The sequence below is a fragment of the Marmota flaviventris genome, chromosome 16, assembly GCF_047511675.1.
Source record: "Marmota flaviventris isolate mMarFla1 chromosome 16, mMarFla1.hap1, whole genome shotgun sequence".
NCBI lineage: Eukaryota > Metazoa > Chordata > Mammalia > Rodentia > Sciuridae > Marmota > Marmota flaviventris.
This window is the reverse complement of record NC_092513.1, coordinates 36774609-36786132: the sequence shown is the minus strand read 5'-3', so window position 1 is coordinate 36786132 and position 11524 is coordinate 36774609. Positions and strand designations below refer to the sequence as shown.

Genomic DNA, 11524 nt, shown 5'->3' with positions numbered 1-11524 from the left:
TGCATGCATGCCAGGCGAGTGCTCTATTGCTTGAGCCACATCCCCAGCCCCAGATTATATCTTAAATAGATACTACCATTGCTTGCTCAACATTCATTGATTTATCCCCTTTTCTACTATTGGGGCAAGCCCCAAATGGCTATTGTTAGGCTCCCTCACTGAATCTTCCAGTGCACTGTTATGTTTTATGTTATGTTTTTAGTATGCCAAGGCCATGAATCAGCTAAGTTATGGTTAATGTGTAGTCAAGGTCAGAAAAATTCTGATTCAGTATACCTGTACTCGAGGTCATAAACATTTGCTTGTGAGCATGTGTGCACTGATCTAACCAATTGGCGATGTTACTTCTTTGTTTGAACTGTATTGCAATAATGGGGCTAAATGGAACTGACTGGGGCAAAATGGAACTGGCTGGGGGCTAAAGCTGAAGTTGAAGGAGACTGGAGGCTGTTACCATCTCTGATTAAAGCATGTCTAATATCCTAACTGTGTCTTATATCTCTCCCACCTGCTGGGATTATGAATCTGTTTCCTGGGTCTAAGCCCTGGCATGACATCTATATTTTAATCATAATAAAATTTCACATACCCTCCCCAAAAGTCTGTGCCCTTAAGGAGTGGCTGAACTTGCTCCTTAGTTCTGCGATGTGATCTTAATTGGTCTAAGCCCATTATGGAGGCCTTACCCACCTTACCTAGGCCTAGGCAATTTAGCTAATGAAATATATGAGAGGAAAATCTGTTGTGGAAATATGGTTTCCTTAGTCTTAAAAGGGAGCAGAAGAAAAAGATGACCCTTTTTCTGCCTCAGCATCTTTAATCAGGAACTGAGAGAGCTACTTTAGTACCATAAAGGACACAAGACACACTTAAACCAATACACTTAAAGATGGCAGAACAGGGTTGGGGATAGAACTCAGTTGGTAGAGTGTTTTCCTTTCCTTGCATGCACAAGGCCCTGGGTTCTAGTGCCCAGCACTACACACACACACACACACACACACACACACACACAGGGCAGAACAAAAAGAAGGAACCTGGATCCTTGATATATTGTCAAGACACTGAATTAACCAACCCTAGGAATGGCCTTGCCTCCACTACATATACTTATGTAGAATTTTTTTAAAAGGTTAAACAATACAGATATTTAGTAGAGTTTCCATTATTTCAGCTGAAAGCATTTTAACTGATAAAACGCTCAATAATTTCATTCCTCAAGAGTAGCTTCTCAATATAACAAGGTATGGTACATTAGATGCTAAAATAAGTGCCACAATTTCTTCTTAAACTCAAGCTAACTGTTCCTCCCATTGAATGATGGACACTATTTCCTCTTTCCATGAATCTAGTCCTATCAAGGCTATACAGTGGTGGATTATAATTTGAGTTCCAGATCTAGTCTTTGAAACAAGTAGGATCTTCCCTTCCTCCTTGACTCTCTAGGAGGCCAGCTTAGGCTAAGAAATCTTAGCTAAACTCCTGAATAATGTATGACAGACTAGATACCTGTAGAGAAGTGCTGGGGAGAAGAATCAAGTAGCTCTAGCGAAAATGCAGCAACAAGATCCCAGCAACATAAGATCCATCTTGGACCTTCCAGGCCCGTTAAGCCACCATATCTTGACACCTCATAAAGCAGAGACTAGCAATCTCTACTAAACATTGCCTGAATTCCTGGCCACACATTGTGAGCAATAAAACATCTGCTATTCATAGTCTCTAATCTTGGAGTCACATATAGATGTAGTGGCATATAGATAACTGAAACACAAACTAGCAGTATTTTCTTGCTTTTTAAAATAGCTGTTGTTCAAATGTCAAATGTCTTCTTTGATATAAGGAGAGCAACTAAAAACAGAGCGGGGAGGAAGAGCATGAGAAAAAGATTAACATTAAACTGGGATGAGAGGTGGGAGGGAAAGGGAGAGAGAAGGGAAATTGCATGGAAATGGAAGGTGACCCTCATTGTTATACAAAATTACATATAAGAGGATATGAGGGGAAAGGGAAAAAAAATCAAGGGAGAGAAATGAATTACAGTAGATGGGGTAGAGAGAGAAGATGGGAGGGGAGGGGAGGGGGATAATAGAGGATAGGAAAGATAGCAGAATACAACAGTCACTAGTATGGCAATATGTAAAAATGTGGATGTGTAACCGATGTGATTCTGCAATCTGTATACAGGGTAAAAATGGGAGTTCATAACCCACTTGAATCAAATGTATGAAATATGATATGTCAAGAGCTTTGTAATGTTTTGAACAACCAATAAAAAAAATAAAATAGCTGTTGTTGATACCGCCAGTTACTGGTGACAAGTTCTGCTTCCTCAAATGTTGAAGTTTGAACATTAGAAGAGCATGCCGAGACAAGCAATGTAAAATATAAAGTAGGGTTTATTTAAAAAGGGGTAACACAGACTTTTCCCCTCAAATGAGAGGGAAGAGGGCCATAGCTGTATCCTGGTATCCTAAGAAGCGAGGTTTTGAGCCCTTTTTATATGTCCTAGGCTTCCTTTGTTCTCCTGCCCTCTTCCCCTTATCTGTCTCCTGCCTGAGAATGTGACTAGGCTTGGGAATGCTCTGTGGGTTGGCCAAAATGTGGGAATCAGGTGGGCTTAAGGGGGAAGGGCAGGATGGAGCTGCTAAGGACACATTAATTATAGCTTCCTACAGGGAGGCACAATTCCTGGGACCTCCAACCCTACCAACAGGTTGGAGCAGAAGAAAGGGCTTCGATGAAATTAACATTTCAATCCATCAGGGGACAGTCTCCAGCTTGCCAGACTCAATCAAAATTGGCCTCCTGGATCCGACCTGACTCCATTTACCTATCTATACTGACTGCCTGTCTAATTCTGGCTTCAATTTCACAGTGATTGAGATTATTTATTAACTTAGCGCTGAATGCTAAAGAACGTTTGTTTCCAAATAGCTTTGGTTTAAGTGTGTTAGATCACAAAGAAAACTTAATTTTCTATGTATATATCACATTATTATTCTCCTTTTAACTAGCATTTACAAATAATTACAAATAAGTAAAAAAAATTAACCAATGAAGTAATAGTCTCAAAAACAATAACACCTTAATTTCAAAAACAGGGAAAGTCATTTCTCTGAACCATAAACATGAGAAGGAAATTTGGGGAGGGGGGTGTTGGGGTGCACTGGGGATTGAACCCAGGAGCGCTTAACCACTGAACTATATCCTCAGCTCTTTCTATTTTTTGAGACAGGGTCTCTCTAAGTTGCTTAGGGCCTCACTAAATTGCTGAGGCTGCTTTGCCCTTCCGATGTTGCTGCCTCAACCTCTCGAATCTCTGGGATTACAGGTGTGCACTACCCCACACGGTGAGAAGGACTAACCTCAAGCTCACAAAGTGAAGACATGAGGCATCATTTTTTACCTACAAATTGCCTATTTTCTTTTTAATAGCAAGATTAATGCCAGTTTTAAAAAAGGGAGGGAAAGCCGGCACTAGAGACGGTAGCCTGGGACCTGAGTCTTTAAATTTTGGGGACTTGAGTGTAGCCCACAGAGCTGTTGCAAGGCTGGAATGGCACGCTTAAAGATCAATATAAGTGATTGTTACTTTTTGTTCTGCTCATTCATCCATCCGTTTACTTTTGTCAGAGATCATGGAAAAGAAGTGGAAAATCAGTCTTTTCTACAGGAAAATCTGCATACTTTGCTAGAAAATTGGGAGTGAGACGAATCGGAAATGACGTCACACCCACAACGATCGGGGAGCGGGAAGACGGGGTTCAAGCAAGCAAAAGCGGCCTCAGACAAGGAGGCCACCTACGGTCCGCTCAACCTCGTTGGCATCTCTGGTTCTGCCAGCCCAGCGAACCCTGAGCAAAGGCGGTGGGAAGAACAGAACCCGCGGCTCTGATTGGCTACCCTCGAGAAAGGGGCGGGGCGGACGGAAGCTCCCGAGGGCGAGCGAGCGGAAGGCCGAGATGCAGATTTCCGGTCTTTGTGGCTCGCCGCTCTGGGTCGAAGCTTGTCCCTGGCGGCTCCTGGGCTTCGCGGTGAGGGACACGGGCCCTAAGGCGGAGGGAGGGTAGGGCTGGCGCCCTATTTGGGTGCCGGGGCAAGATGAAGGCGTTCCGCTCTTCGGCTTGCCCACCCCCGGGTCAGGGCAAAGACTCCGAGAGTCCTGGGGAGGCAGTAGAGGCCAGCACTCAAGCTCCTGCCTGCCAGCGGAAAGCACAGTTGTGCCTCCACCTCCGTGACTTCGCAAATGCTGTGGTTTAACAAGGGATATAAAGAATAGGAGGGCTGAGTGCAGCCGGGCTAGTTGGTAAACCAGAGATTCGTAGTCTGCATATTCTAATTAGTTTCTAAAGTTACCGTAATATTAATAATTTTTACTGTATCCTTCTGAATGAACATAAAATAAAAAGCATACGCTTCTGTGGCTATCCTTCCCATCCGGAAATCAGATCGTGTTTGGTCTGTATCTCAAAACTTGGTATATAATTGTTACTACGTTTCGTTTATTTTTAAATTTTTGCTCCCAGAATAGCCTTAAGCTTTTTGACAGCTGAGCCTGATCTTTTTTGCATCTTTTGTGTCTATATCTGTCATGTTTTTGAACTCATGATAAGCATTTTACAGTTCTATCTTTGTTGATTCCTCAATAGATTCATGAACTAAAACCTTTTTAACCCAGTGCCACCTCAGGACAGAGCCTGTAATAGGTGCTTCAGTGTTTGGTAAAGAAATTAAGTGAATAAATGTGATCAAATGGAAAATATCCTGTAATATTTTTTTAAATATTTATTTAGTTGTAAATGAACACACAGTATCTTTACTTATTTTTATGTGGTGCTGAGGATTGAACCCAGTGCCTCACACATTCGAGGCAAGCACTTAACCACTGAGCTACAGCCTCAGCCCCCTGTAATATTTTTATTTAAGTCAACTCATGTTTAATTTGAATTTTTTGAAAATGTGCTATTACTACCTTAAATGAAAATCAGCATTACCTGCTATAGATAGAAGCTAGCTAAAAATAAAAAGTCAGCATCACCAGCTGAGGTTGTGGCTCCCTGGTGGAGTGCTCACCTAGTGCCTGTGAGACACTGGGTTCAATCCTCAGAACCACATATAAATAAATAGAATAAAGGTATTATGTTCATCTACAAATAAAATTTTTTAATTAAATTCTACCTAGATGTTATTACTCTTGGAAGTCAGTCTGAGGTCTATATTTTATTTTTAAAAGTAAGTAAGTTTTATATACATGTTAAATCAAATTTCCCTCCTTTGTGTAATCATGATTGAGAGGGAATTGAAAAGGAAGTATTTATCTCGCTGTGTGAGTCATGTTAATGTTTCATTCTTTTGCTTCTAAAAATTTTAACAGTATGGGCTGGAGTTGTGGTTCAGCAGTAGACTGCTGACCTAGCACATGCGGGGTGCTGGGTTCAATCCTCAGCACCACATAAAAATAAAATAAAGGTATTGCATCCAACTACAACTAAAACAAAATTTTAAAAAAAATTAACAGTAGTAGAAATTCTAGAGAGTAGGAGACACTGAGATGTAATGATTTTTTAATGATTTTTAATTGATCATTCTATTGTTGCTTATTAGACTCAAACCTGTTCCCTTTAAATGTTCTTTGAGTTATTGATCTATATTATTACAACTTCCTGAGACTTTTTTCCCTACCATAAGTTAACTGTGATTTTATATCCTTTAGGAAAGAAGAGATTACCCCCAAAATCTCTCACACACAGAACCTGGTTGTACTGAAGTTCTTGCTAAGCTGTTTCATTCCAGAATGGCTGTGGATTCCAGAGCAATTTCAACTCAGATACCTCAGGATCATCAGGAACAAGAATTAATACTAGTGAAAATAGAAGATAGCTTTTCTTGGGGTCAGAAATTTAAACAGAATGGGAGTATCCAATCCTGCCAAGAATTGTTTCGACAACAGTTCAGAAAGTTTTGTTACCATGAGACACCTGGGCCCCGGGAAGCTCTGGGCCGACTCCAGGAGCTTTGCTATCAGTGGCTAATGCCAGAATTGCACACAAAGGAGCAGATCTTAGAACTTCTGGTGCTGGAGCAGTTTCTGAGCATCCTACCTGAGGAGCTGCAAATCTGGGTTCAGCAACATAGTCCAAGAAATGGGGAGGAAGCTGTGACCCTGTTGGAAGATTTGGAAAGAGAATTTGATGATCCAGTGCAGCAGGTGGGAACAGACAGAAGTCATGTGCTGTGGGAAATGGAATTTACAGCCTGGAGCATGTAGTATCATAACAATAGGATAAAAAGTTACATATCTCTTGAACCATAACCCTGAAGTATATCAGAGCTATGCCTCTACTCTCACAAGGTCTGTTTTCCTAGAGATTTTGCCACAAAGCTAACCATATTTTACTAATTTCAGGTCCCAGCTAATCCACAGGGACCAACAGTGCCATGGAAGGATTTGACATGTCTAGCAGCATCCCAAGAGTCAACAAACTTTCAACTCCAACCTTTAAAGTCACAACTGAAATCTTGGAAACCCTGCCTTTCCCCTAAACGTGGTGAGGAATAGGAACTTGTCTGGGAACTCATCAAACTTCCAACACATGAGCATCACTGCTGTTATTCTAAACCAGTGGTGCTCACTTTAGGAGCTTTGTATTCAGTAATGCACATGAATTTCAGTCAGCCCTCCTTGTGTCCATTTCCTTATCATTCATTCATTCATTCAAACTTTATAGAGTGCTAATACATGTCTGGTACTATAGTAGGTACTGAGTCTTACTTTCAAGGAGCTTTCAGGTCTAGGTGGGTGGTGGATGAACAAAAAGACATTTCTAGTATAGTAAGTTATGGACTAAAAGTAGGCACTGGGTACTATGGGAGCACCAAAAAAAAAAAAAAAAAAAAAAATGGCACCTAATCTTAAAGGTTCAAGGAACACTTCCTGGAGAAAATCATCTAAGCTAAGATTTGAACTATGTGTAGAAGAAAGCCAGGCAAATAGGCAGAAGGATAAGTGTCCCAAGCAAAGGCCTCAGTCTTGGAGGTGAAAGAACAGAACTCATCCTAGAAAGAGTAGAATTCAGTTTGACTTGCGAAGAGAATTAACAAGGGAGGAGGGTTGAGAAAAAATAGAGAAGAAAATGGGATTCACATATACAATTTCTTAAATAGAGGGGTATAGTTGAAAGGTGTTGGAGGAAGGAGAGCCATGGTTGAATTTGTAATGTAGAATTTAGCTTTAGGGTAGAGAATGGATTTGAGGGAAGCAAGACTAGAGGCCTGTTAGAGTCTTATAATCCAAATGGCTAAAGTAAATAAATCATCATGTGTTATGGTGAGGCATAGGGAAGACCAAAGCTGAAAACTGTTCTTCAACATTAAAATTGCATTGCAGTTTCTGGTCATTGTTAAAAGCAGAGTATGAGAGAGGAGTTGAAGGTGTTTCAGTCTTGAATACCTGGATAATAGTGGTGTTGTGTTTTAACTGGGAAAACAAGCAAATATATCTGATGATATACTTGGTTTGGAGCATTTGAATACTTAGGAAATAAGCACAAAATGGATTGGGATATGGGGAAGCATTAACTTACAATATAAGTAGCAAATGGAGCCTAGGGGATAGAGAGCTTGTAGAGTAAGGATACATTAGAATCCAGGAAACAGAAAAAAAGAACTGAAGGAAGGAACACTGGTGTTTGAGTTATTAGCCTAGAATCTGAAAAGGAATAGTCCGAGAATTCAGTCAAATATGACTGGAAGGAAATGTCTCTAAAAGGCAGATGTGGTCCTTAGTATCAATGCTACAGAGATGCTGACTAAATAAGACCCTAAAATTACCTACTGATTTATGTAGGTATCAAGTTTGTGACCTTGATGAGAGTAGTGTCAGTGGAAGTGGTGGGTATGAGCAGTTAGGTAAGGCAGAAACTAGATTGCAAAATGGAGATGAGAACATGTCAAGAAATATACTGTGAGTTAGAATGAGGTTGCTTGACAATGTAAGCAAGGAAGAGACATGGACAGTGACATCTTTGTAGGCAGACCCTTCAATTTTCTCTCATAGAAAATGAATATAGAGAGTGAATGGAAAACTTTAATGTGTTTTTTGTTTGTTTGCTGTTTATCATTTCAGATTGTGAAAACAATGAAACAACAACACAGGACATTTCAGGAGAAAATTCACAGGGATTCTCTCAGGAACCTTCATTTGGAGTGGTTAGTGAGCGTGAAAGCAATTTAGACTGGCAACAAGGAAGTGCTATGGGGCAGAAATTAAGAAGATCCTCTCCACACGGGAGTAGTTGTAGGCAGGTGATTTTCACACACAAATCTTTAGGAAAGAGAGACCATCATGATGAGCCTCAAAGATGCTTGATTCTAAGTACAAACCCTATAACAAGTCAGAAAGTTCCTTCAGAAGAGAGACCTTATAGATGTGATGTGTGTGGGCACAGTTTCAAGCAGCATTCATCTCTAACACAACATCAGAGAATCCATACTGGAGAAAAGCCCTATAAATGTAACCAGTGTGGGAAGGCCTTTAGTTTAAGGTCATATCTGATTATTCATCAAAGAATTCATAGTGGTGAGAAAGCATATGAATGTAGTGAATGTGGAAAAGCCTTCAATCAAAGCTCAGCCCTCATTAGACACCGGAAAATTCACACTGGTGAGAAAGCTTGTAAATGTAATGAGTGTGGTAAAGCCTTCAGTCAAAGTTCATATCTTATTATACATCAAAGAATTCACACTGGTGAGAAGCCGTATGAGTGTAATGAGTGTGGGAAAACCTTTAGCCAGAGCTCCAAGCTTATTAGACATCAGCGAATTCATACAGGAGAGAGACCGTATGAGTGTAATGAATGTGGGAAAGCTTTCAGGCAGAGCTCAGAACTGATTACCCACCAGAGAATACATAGTGGGGAGAAACCCTATGAATGTAATGAATGTGGAAAAGCCTTCAGTCTGAGCTCAAACCTCATCAGACATCAGCGAATTCACAGTGGAGAGGAACCTTATCAGTGTAATGAATGTGGCAAAACCTTCAAAAGGAGCTCAGCCCTTGTTCAGCATCAGAAAATCCATTCTGGGGATGAAGCTTATATATGTAATGAATGTGGGAAGGCTTTCAGGCACAGATCAGTCCTTATTCGCCATCAGAGAGTCCACACTGTAAAGTAACTTGTGAATACAACGAATATTATAAATGCTTCAGTAAGATTTTTTATCTTTGTTAGAAGTGTTTTTCTTGGAGCAAAACTCCATAAAGGTTAACTACTAGGTCTTGAGTCATTCTAAGGCTTTATGCAACACTACACAGAGCTAGTGCAAATTGTTCCTTAAAAGCTTTTTCCTGTGACTAATGAAAGCAGAGGATGGAAGAATTATTACTTCCAGCTTTTCGCTTACTGTTAAAAATACTCAGGAAATATGAAAAGCAGGAATGTGACATTGAAACCTCATTTTCTATGAGAATGTCTTGAAAGGGGTTAGGGACTCAGGCTCAGTCACTGCATCTGATTGTCAATGTGCCCCCACTTTGGGAGAGAGTGGACAGCATAAGGGACTGTTTGTCTCAGGAAATCAAAATTTTTTATTAAATCAGAACTGACAGCAGAAAAAAAAAGTGGGGAAAGTTTTATCAGTGTTGAGTCCAGGGCAGGTCAGAAATTAGATATGCATGAGAAGAAATAATACAAATTAATGTATCCAACAATTTATTTTGTTTTTGAGAATTTTCTTTGTACTTGAGACTTGAGATGCAATGGAAGATCAGGCATAATCTCTGTCATGTAATGGGCAAGGCAGTCAGTCATGTAGTAGCACCATGGTGTGGTCAGTGCTATGTGACTCAAGGAGCTCTCAACTTTGGGTAAGGGAATAGGGGAAATGACATGAAAGATGAAAGGACTTAGCCAGGGGGAAGTGTTCATAGTAAAAGGAGCAACAGGTAAAGGCCAATGAAGCATTTTCTGTTGAGCTCTTTTGAAGTGGAGTCATGTCCATAAGAAGTGTGGGTAGAACCAGTCTCTGAAGCACAGTGCCTAATGCAATATATGAGCCAATCGAGAAATTTCTGTTTAAAAAGGAAAAACCTAGAATACTTGGACAACAGAGGAGTGAATAGCTTTGTCTTGGTTGATATGACCCAAGAGAAAGGGCTAATATGTGGTTTCTTTGCCCAACCTACAGGCTAGGCTAGAATTTCTATGGAGTAGGTAGAGGAAGTGGAGGTTAAGAAAGAGCCTTGGTAAATGTTAAGATTCTGACTCCCTCTCCTAGGTATGAGGACACCTTTGTTACAGTATTGGAACTGTTGTCAGGTTAATCCCCAAGTCCCTGAGTTGGAATCTGCCAAATCATTCATTTTCAAAGCTCTGTCCTTATAAGTTCTAGTATACTTCCTTGGACTTGGGTGCTCAAAAAATATGTCAGTTGCTGGGTCTGTGACTTACTCTCTAGACACCTCATGTGTGATATTTCATAGCTTTTGCAAAGGAAAATGACAACAAGTAACAACTGTGATCAGTCAAGACTTCCCCTCTTCTGAGGAACCTAGTACAAAGAAGCTGGTATTTACTATAAGGTGGAAAGTTGTACAGGTTAATCAGCAATAGACATGACCCCATTCAAAAGACCTAACAGGATAGAGGAACAACATACCAAAAACAGATATGTGTGGAAATCCTCTAGAATCTTGTGACTAGAAAAAGAATTCTAATGAGAAGCAAAGAGAATTAATGCTCCTATTGGAATATAAGTAGGCATATGGTGACTAGTAAGAATGACAGCACACCTAATGTCCATTTTTAAAGAGAATATGAGAAAATGGAAGAATAATATGAGTTGGAAATATGGTAAAATGTAACAATACATGGTGAGAGCTGCTCAATTCATTTTCCTCTTTTTCCACAAAGATAGCAGAAGGAAAAAATACTCCAGAGAGCTCTTACATGTAAGAAATGTAATAGGTATTTGCTAAGGGCTCTGTATGTATACATTATTTATTTCTCATTATAGCCCATGTTCTAGGCAGATGAAGTGAAGGCTAAAGGTCATGTCTAGAAGGTAGAACTCATAACCCTATGTAAAATCACTGTGCTATCTTCCCATGAAAAACTTCTAGTTGAAAAACTAGCATTAAAATAGGCAAATCACAAAAGACTAAGTGCCAAGGGACAATACATGTATGTCAATCTTATAAAATGTTCATTGAAGCAATTGATATGGCACTTCCAAAATTGATAAGAGATTCAGGGAAATTGGGACTCTATTGCTGGTGTCATGTGAATAGACAATATCTTAGCAATCACTACCAGAAGCCTTAAGCATTGCCTTTGGACTTTGAAATTCTATCTGAAAATAAATATACTTCAGAAACCATCATGAATGTACAAAATCTTAAAAGCTGTTAAAATTTGTTGATTAATGTTGAAATAAAGCATTCATGATAGATTGTTAAATATTATAATTGTACTGTATGACCCCATGTAAAAAATATATTTATGCATTAAAAATACTAGAAATG

General features: G+C 39.8%; 1 protein-coding gene across 1 annotated transcript in view; it reads left to right on the top strand.

Moving 5' to 3' along the window:
- Positions 1 to 3963: 3963 nt before the first annotated feature.
- Znf397 (zinc finger protein 397) overlaps positions 3964 to 11524 on the top strand; it is a 44369-nt gene continuing 36808 nt past the window's right edge. Inside the window, 4 exon segments of the mRNA XM_071602812.1 lie at positions 3964 to 4037; positions 5717 to 6211; positions 6410 to 6551; positions 8129 to 9169. Coding sequence (XP_071458913.1) covers positions 3966 to 4037; positions 5717 to 6211; positions 6410 to 6551; positions 8129 to 9169 — 1750 coding nt within the window. The 5' untranslated portion in view covers positions 3964 to 3965.